The sequence below is a fragment of the Hylaeus anthracinus genome, unplaced genomic scaffold (assembly GCF_026225885.1).
Source record: "Hylaeus anthracinus isolate JK02 unplaced genomic scaffold, UHH_iyHylAnth1.0_haploid 11563, whole genome shotgun sequence".
Taxonomy (NCBI): Eukaryota; Metazoa; Arthropoda; class Insecta; order Hymenoptera; family Colletidae; genus Hylaeus; species Hylaeus anthracinus.
The window spans coordinates 1-8,859 of NW_026533981.1; the positions used below are offsets into that span (position 1 = coordinate 1).

At 42.7% G+C, this 8,859-nt stretch overlaps 4 protein-coding genes across 4 annotated transcripts; 3 read left to right on the forward strand and 1 right to left on the reverse strand.

Moving 5' to 3' along the window:
- Positions 1-228: 228 nt before the first annotated feature.
- Positions 229-2,927, reverse strand: LOC128896575 (uncharacterized; the record flags this gene model as incomplete). Its single annotated transcript, XM_054159943.1, has 4 exons — positions 1,986-2,927; positions 778-1,075; positions 444-495; positions 229-332 (listed from the first exon to the last, which is right to left on the reverse strand). Coding segments are annotated over exons 1-4 (705 nt in total), but the record flags the coding sequence as incomplete, so codon positions are not given.
- Positions 2,928-5,436: 2,509 nt separating this feature from the next.
- Positions 5,437-6,408, forward strand: LOC128896572 (uncharacterized). Its single transcript, XM_054159939.1, has 2 exons — positions 5,437-6,196; positions 6,281-6,408. Exons 1-2 carry the CDS (start codon positions 5,437-5,439, stop codon positions 6,406-6,408), a joined length of 888 nt encoding a protein of 295 aa, XP_054015914.1.
- Positions 6,409-6,473: 65 nt separating this feature from the next.
- Positions 6,474-7,256, forward strand: LOC128896573 (uncharacterized). Its single transcript, XM_054159941.1, has one exon. It carries the CDS (start codon positions 6,474-6,476, stop codon positions 7,254-7,256), a length of 783 nt encoding a protein of 260 aa, XP_054015916.1.
- A 3-nt stretch (positions 7,257-7,259) lies between these two features.
- Positions 7,260-7,829, forward strand: LOC128896574 (uncharacterized). The gene has a single exon (XM_054159942.1). The coding sequence runs from the start codon at positions 7,260-7,262 to the stop codon at positions 7,827-7,829; it is 570 nt and encodes a 189-aa protein (XP_054015917.1).
- The last annotated feature ends 1,030 nt before the right edge of the window (positions 7,830-8,859 follow it).

The following is an 8,859-nucleotide window of genomic DNA, read 5'->3' on the forward strand; positions in this document are numbered from 1 at the left end:
TGGTATTAACTCGTGCTGTTTTACCGGTCCGCTGTTCGCTGGCTCGAGCCTCCTGGCTTACGCCTATGCTCTGAGCGCGCGCTCCTCGGGCGCTGTGATTGGTCAGTGTTTTTCGTTAATAATTCAAAAACGAAGCCCCATCCGACATTTTTGCAAAGGAAATTGTTGTTCAGAATCGTCTCAGCTACCCCCATTTCCGACTCCTCCCCGACTTTTGGGACACCCTGCATAATTAAAAATTTTTTCTTCAGCAGTAAGCCTTTGTCGTGAGTACGGTTTTAATAGATATCTTTTCAAAGGATATGCATCATTACCCAATAGAACAAAGGGTGCTGAAGTGTCAGTTGACGGAATATTTTCATTCTCTGGTATGTTTAAAGTGTTTGCTTCAAACCGTTGATAAATATTTTAATCTAAAAAGGTTCCCCCATCACTTTGCTTACCGTAAGCCCCAACTTCAATAGCAATGAACTTGTAATTTGCATTAGCTATTCCCTACAATTAGAGATCACAGTTTTGAACGTGTATTAATTAATCCCTTAAGGGATTAAGAACACGTGTATTTTTAATACACGGGTACCCGGGTATCGAAATACACGGATATCCAAGTACGTACACGAGCATCGAAATACACGGATACGTATATTTAGATATCTGGATGTCCGCGTATTTCGATACCCGAGTACTCGTGTATTGAACATACACGGATTAAAACACGAATCCATTAATTACCCGTAAACCTGGGTATTTCGATACATGTGAAATAGAGATCTGTACCTGCAATACAATAGAATAAAAGCCCTTATAGTTGTAATATATCGATCCTGTTTGTTTGGGGCATTTCATGCGAATATGTTTCCCGTCTATACAACCGATGCAATTGGTGAAATTCCATTTGTTGTAAAAATCACTCGCGATGGTTTTCCATTCCTCTGTAGTAGGCAAAGACATATGTATACCGCAGAAGCACTCCCATATAGCTTGGCATGTTTCGTAAACCATGTTTCGAATAGCACAGTGTGAAATTTTGTAGGAGAAGCTTAGTACTCGAAATGACATCCCATTTGATAGAAATCTCCAATAGGGAACAACTAGTATACAATAAATCAACATATCCATTAAAAGAATAATTGAAAACACTAACATAACACAACATAACATAACTATCTTAACATAACATTGATTAATTGTTTTTTTTTTTCACTAATTTGAGGTGAAGCAGCCAAAATTAAATGGCGAGATTTGAGGGACATGTTTCGCAAGGAATTGAGTAAGAATATTAAAAAACGGAGTGAAGAAGTGGTTTGATGAAAATATCCAAAATTCAGGAACTACTATTTCCCCTGATTCTCCTGAAAAAGAACTGGAATCACCACCACAAACTATAGAATCACCACCACAAACTTTAGCATCACCACCACAAATTTTAGAATCACCACAATCACTTCAAAATATAATAAATGAATTTGCGCAACCTTATAAAAAAAAATTGCAAAATTGAATAATGCTAATACGATTAAAAAATTGATGATTTTGGAAGAACAAAAAATAAAAATATTGAAGGAGAAAACGAAACAAAACGAAGATGCAGACTACCATTTTTTAATGAGTTTATTGCCTTATTTGAGGAAAGTACCTGATGAAAGAAAAATGATTGTGAGAAATAAACTCCAAAATGTGTTTTGTGAAGAGGATCTTTTGGGGGGATTCAGAGATCAACATTCTACACATAATTATGGCGTTTCCGCATGTGGTTCATCGACGAGTGATACTTCGGCAAATGGTTCACAAGCGGAAACTCTACTTGGTGCTCCTCAACATGAAGACCTTGATTCGTTCATTTCAAGTGTAACGCATTAAAAATGCAAGTGCAATTTGTTCAATTTTACTGTGTATTTTATTTCACTTGCCTGTATTTTCATTTTTAAATATTTCGAATTTCCATTGAAGTAAAGAACTGAATACATTGTTAAACTTTTTCTTACCTTAATATTACAGCCAGTCTTTGTTTTGCCGAAATACATACATGAACATTGGAGAACTTTGTGATTCTTTCCTCTATCTCCTTCAGTATATATTCAAATGCTGCTGGTCTCATTCTGAAATACTCGAAAAACTTTTCCGGTTGCTCCCACAATTCTTGAAATAACATTTTAAACTCTCCTTTGTCGTCTCTACTAGAAAATAACCCGTTGACATGCTCTATTTTACCATCATTCAACAACATTAACTTCATTAACGGACTTTCAAGAAAATAAAATTCATCAAGTCCGTCCACCTTTGCTGGGCGGCAGAAACGTACTGACTGAAAGAATAGACGCAGGACGCACGAAAAAATCAAACTATCAACTAGTTCTGACGCCGTTGTAAATGTTCTGACATGTTTTTCGTTGCTAGTGTAAACACTCTCATTGAAAAATAGGCGTTTGTTTGTTCAGACGAATTCGTCAGAACTCGTCCGAACATATTTTCGTCCGAATTCGCATTCATAGTAACCGTAGCAACAGACTCAGACGCGTACGTGTATTCCGAGCCTAAACAGTCGACGACTGAACGCCTACACATACAGTGCCACAAACGCGTAGCTATACGCAATATTCATTGTGTAGCAGCAATGGTATTTTACAAATATCTCGGAAACTAAGGCCAAGCGACGGTTATATGTATAGAAACAAGTTGTTCAAAATGTTGATTTCTACAACATATTTAAAAATCATCGAAATCGGAGAGGATGTACCTGTTCTCTATAATTACCGGGGGACCGAGCGCACGACGAACCGAAGGCGACTCCAAAACGAGTATCGCATGACCGATGAGTTACCAATGGTAACGCGTAAACAGAGCAAGCAACCTGACGTTGCATTGCTATAATTGGTAATTAGCCATATTGAATTAAACAAATGATATAATGTTGTAGAAGGATCTGGTCACGGAATGGGGAAGAGCTTTTTCACACGACGATACGCGTATGCGATACGTATCTGCTAGAAAGATACTTATGCGATACTGTATCCAACTAATTTCTAAGCTCGGCGTTGATCATTTGTTTTTCAGTTAAACATATCTTCTCGTTTGAGAAACACGTGTTCTAAGTTAGTGAAAACTTTTCTGAAATAATGAATGAGATTGAAGCTTTATCCATTTGGTTTCTACATAAAAAAGCTACTAAAAGGAGAAAAGTTAAGAGAAAATATTGGGTTCATTCCATTAATAATATAAGAGACGAAAAGGGAGCTTTTCATATTTTATTCGAAGAACTTTGTAACGATCTATGTAAATCCTTCAATTATTATCGGAAGTCTAAAATTTGTTTATGAGGTAGGTTCGACGATATTGCGCAGCGTCGTGTGAATGACGACCTGACGCAGAAAAAGTTGCCGGCGGCCGACCAGCCGCGGATACCGAAAATCAGTATCGCGATAATGTATCTCGCAAGAATCGCCGTCTGAACGCTTCCATAACATTATGTGTACCATCGGCTCGAAGACGTTGTCTTCTGGAAAGAGGACCGTGTTGAACCGCACGGCACTTACCCCAAAACCTTCATTAAATAAGCGTCATTGTTTTTCTGGAAAATAAATTCTATTTCTAACATATCTTTATGGTATTATATTTAATCAAGGAGTCACCAGAAAAGGGTAAAGTGTACGAATTGTATTTGTATTTGTAAGTTGAAGTTGAGAAATTAGGTTTTGGCCACGAAAAGCGGGCCGCCAGATCACTTTGCGTTGGACAAAACACCGTGTTTCGATTTCGACTGTCGGGAAAGAATAAAGCGATACATATGTATTTATATGTATGAGTTTGAAAGCCTAGTTGTCATCTGTTTTTCGTTCTCTGAAAATAATTGATAAGGAAATGCCTAAGGATCTTTACATTTTGCCAACGTCGCCGGAGCATAGGAAGAGACAGCGAAAATAGAGGAACATTTACGAGTCTAATTAATTATAACCAATTGTCATAACAATATCGTGTTTGGTCTCATTTTAACCGAAAAAATTTCAAAACAAGTTTTATTGTTACGTCAGTATTGTCTCGCCGATGGGTCATTCCACGTCAAATGGATCACTTTTTTGTCGATGTCTCGGATTTTGTTACAAATGAAATATATTGCAGCTTACGTAAAACGGCGGGGGGGGGGGGGCGGGGTGTTGAAATCATCATTTCGCTCGTTTCGAAACCGTTAGAGAAATACAAGCCTTCAAATATTGCGATTTTTGCCTATTTTCGTAAAAATGGGTTCTACATTTGAATTGTTCTCGCGATCTCTTTCAAAACATGTTTATTTCTCAACTCGCTTAACCAAACATTCATACTTGTTACCTGTCGCTCGATCTCATTTGTTAAAATCCTTCTGGAACTGTTCATTCTATTGACCTACTCTTTTTTTATTTTAATTGTGAAGAATTGCTATTCCCGAATGTATTTTTATTCGATTGAAAACTAAGTTTCAAATATTTAGTATAGTATTTGGAAAATAAACATTTGTTTATAATTTGTAATATTACAAAAATCAGATCTGCTCCAAATAAAAATAAATTCAAAAAGAGTAATGTCTCCTGATTAAAATAAAGAAAAGTAGGTCAATAGGATGAACAGTTCCAGAGGAAAATATCCATATTTACGAAAATGGGTAAAAATTGCATTATTTGAAGGCTTGTATTTCTCAAACGGTTTCGAAACGAGCTTCGGCCTGCGAGGTGCGCTCACAATACATTAGTTCGTGCATTCGTCGTGTTTTTTAATAACTTATTTAATAATTTTAGCAATTTATTTTTAATGTTTAATGATAGTGTTTAGTATTCGCGTTTAGTGTTTGAAAGATTATGGGATTTTGTTCATTGTGTTATAAAACCATGCATACAATGATAACATGTTTCAGATATCTTTACTGTATAATGTTCTTTTATTTGACGAATAAATTGACGCTAACGACTCGCTGTTTACGTTACGTGTTAACGGTCTCCCGCTTCGTCCCCAGGACCCCGCGAGCGTCCGGGTGGATCGAGTAGCTCGAGCGACGCGGGGAGCAAGGGACGAGCGAGAGGTGTCGCGCGTACCGGCTAAGCAGCGAGCCAATCAGTCCGTTATCGGAATTCAATCGAGCATCATTTCGATCCTTTTGTTCCGCCGATCCTGAGACGTGCTTAGTAATCGATCGGAAATTTCTCCACGTTTGGTTAAATCCGAAAGATTACAACATTTGTAGTAGTCGAGTAACTCGCGTCGGTTAGTGATAACCTTTTGTTGTAACCGTTCGCGTTTTGAACGTTTACGATAAACGATTGATCAGTATTGGCGGGAATTTTCTGCTCATCATCTTGAACTTGTGGTAAAAGTGGACAAAACCGAATCGTACCTGACATCGGACTACTTCACCACCGTGAGGACGAGTATTTGAATCAAGGAGCAACCATCGACGAGTGGATCATCGCCATGACTCCGTCGACCGTTGTCAAACCGTCCAGTGGTTCTCAGTCGCCGCAGGAACCTGACGCTGCCTTACCTCTGCTCAACCTTCCGAACTTTGCAGGGGAACTGTTAGCTTGGGAAAGTTTCAGGGATCGGTTTACCTCCTTGTTGCACAAGTCGATCAAACTATCTAAGGTGCGTAAACTCGAGTATTTAATGTCTTGCCTGACGGGTGACGCAGCGAAGATGCTCGCACGTACGGCCATCACGGATGGGAATTACGACGGAGCTTGGGCGTCTTTGGAGAAACGGTTTGGCAATCGGCGCGTTCTCTCCGCTGCGCATATGCGTAGATTGATCAACGTACCGTCGGCAACGAAAGATACCCAGTCCGAGATCAAGCGTTTGCTGAACGAATTTCGCCAGACCCAGGAGGCGTTCAAGGCTCTGGCCAAACCTGTCAAGGAATGGGATGAATGGTTTCTGTTCCTGATGGTGGAAAAATTGGACAATACTACAAGACTTGCGTGGGAGGTGTCTCTTACCGATCCCCTCGCTATTCCACTGTACGAGACATTGGAAGCGTTTCTGGAAAATCGAGTACATGCCTTGTCGTCAGCGCAGACCGCAGAAACCATTCCATCTCCGAAACCACTGACGTCAACACGTTCCGCCGGAAAACCAGTGTCCCGTACCACGATGGCAGTAAAGGTCGACGACTCCAGGAAAACGAAGAATAACCGACAGTGTCCATTATGTGCGGGTGGTCACTCTCTGGGATCCTGTAAAAAATACAAAAATATGACCTCCAGTGAACGCCGTGATTTTGTTCGGAAATCTGGGGTTTGTTTTTCGTGCTTGGTTTCAGGGCATCAACTGCAAACTTGTACCTCCAACTTTCGGTATTGGGTGTGCGGAGACACGCATCATACTCCAAGGGGACCGAAGATAATCGCTCCAAGTCGCCAGTGCCAACGTGCTCTTCCTACGCCGTGAGCTCGCGTGCAATCACTCTCCTCGCCACCGCGCGTGTACTCCTGGAGGGCCCAGACGGAAGGACAATGAATGTACGCGCCCTACTGGACTCGGGATCGGAGTGCTCTTTCTTCAGCGAGTGGTCAGCGCAGACACTTCGACTTAGAAGACGGTCGGTTCGTGTTGAGCTTACCGGTTACCAAGGTACCAAGGTAGGTACGGCTCGATCAGAAGTCTCGGTAGAGCTCCGCTCTCCTGTCAACCAGGAGTTTCGGATTTCCTTGGACGCGCTGGTCACCAAGAGCCTCACTGCACCCACGCCATCTCACCCCCTGGAAAATGGCGATTGGGACCACATCAAAGGACTGCAGCTAGCAGATCCAAACTTTAATTTACCAGGCTGTGTTGACGTCCTTCTGGGAACCGACGTCTGCGGCCGATTGTTGCAGGAGAGACGTGAGGGACCTCATGGGACTCCCACAGCGGTGCTGACTCCGTTTGGCTGGACGCTGATGGGATCGACACGACCTTCGGAGCCGGGGAGGGCAGCGCGGGTGCTGCACGTTCGTCGTCACGAGTTGCCAGACCTGCAGAAATTCTGGGAGCTCGAAGAGGTTCCAGTGGCAACTCCTTTGACTCCTGATGAACTTACTTGTGAACGTTTGTTCCAGGACACCACACAACGTGACTCCTCAGGTCGCTACGTAGTTCGTCTGCCTTTTAGATCAACACCTCCCCGGGTGGGGACCTCTCGACCTGCTGCATTGCGGATGCTGCTTTCGGTCGAGCGCCGACAACAACGGGGTCCAGACCTGTATCAGAATTATGTGGATTTCATGGAAATCACGAACGGATATCACCGCTTGTGACACATGGTCGCCGCCCCAGGGTCTCTCGCCGTCGAGGATAAAGGATGCTATATACCGCATCACGCTGTGTGGAAAACTACGGAAGGACAGCAGAAGATTCGGGTGGTATTCAACGCATCGAACGTTAACGCTGGAGGATCTTCGCTCAACGATGCGCTCCTTCCTGGTCCGAAATTGCAAGCGGATCTCTGGGCAGTCGTAACTCGTTGGAGGCTGTTTAGAGTGGCGTTCTCGGCAGACATCGAGAAGATGTTCCGTCAAATTCTGATCCATCCGGATGAGCAGAATTGGCTGCGGATTCTGTGGAGGAAACACCCAGGTGAGAGGGTAACAGAATATGGTTTGAATACGGTAACGTATGGAACCGCTCCAGCTCCCTACCTTGCTCATCGAGTTCTGAGGCAGCTTGCCTTCGATGAGGAGAACCAATTCCCCTTGGCCTCCCAGGTTCTGCGCGGCAATACATATGTAGACGACATATTGGCTGGCGCAGACAGCGCCGAGGATGCCAGGAAAATTCAAGGGGAGTTGATTGAAATCCTCGCCTCGGCTGGTTTTCCCCTTGACAAGTGAGCCAGCTCGGATAAAAGAATTCGCTCATCGTTAGTCGATTACAAGATGTTCCAGGAACCCGAGGTTCACGACGCGCTGGGTCTCAGATGGGATACGGTCCAGGATACCCTTTCGATTCGGGGTAAGCCGGCTTTCACAAAGCCGTTCACAAATTATAATTAAGCAAAAAGAAGGTTAGAATGGAAATGTCTTGCTCTCACAAACGACGTGGAAGGGCTTATTCTCTGAAACGTAGGTTATTCAGACCGAGACAATGTGTGGGAAAGCAGTCTCGCACTGTCGAAAGTACAGTACATACGTCAGAAGTATGTACCGAAGGGTAGGAAAATGTATTAGATACATTTACCGGTTGCGATACCGCTACATCGTCTGTAACGTGTACAAATTCGTCCGTGGATAGATGCGCTGACCACAGTTCAGAAACTGTAGAACATGAAAGAAGTTCAGAAGCGCATTGTTTCCTGGATGAAATACATGTGGAGACAAGTTATGCGGCTATGTTGCAATCAACATCGCATATACAATAAGTGCACCATCGCATCTGCAAAACGATACGGACGAGGATATCGAAAATATCGTTTTGCAGGAAGATCAAAACATCGACGTAGATTGTTTGTCTTCCATTGAGGTCACTGGACGGAGCATTGCCAATGTTGGACATATCTTTGCAGAACTGCAAAGAATATCGACTCATTGGAATAACGAATGCCGTTTCAGTGACCTTTGCATAATTAAAACAATCCCTCGTGGTCTGAAAACCAAAATGTTGTGAAATGTCGAATGTGTCACTTCGAAGATAGTTTTTGGAGTGACCCGACAGACAACAACATGTTGGATGTCAATAGAGGTGCCGTTTGTGGCACTATATTGACGGGGATTGGCCACAAGCAATTAGAAGAATTGCTGGCTGCTGTCGATGTTCCGTGTATGACAAATAAAACGTACTTAAGCGTGTACTGAAACGTTTGCTGCTGCTGCAGAAACAGAAATGCGAGTGGCTGGCGAAGCTGAAAAGCAATTGGCGCTTGAA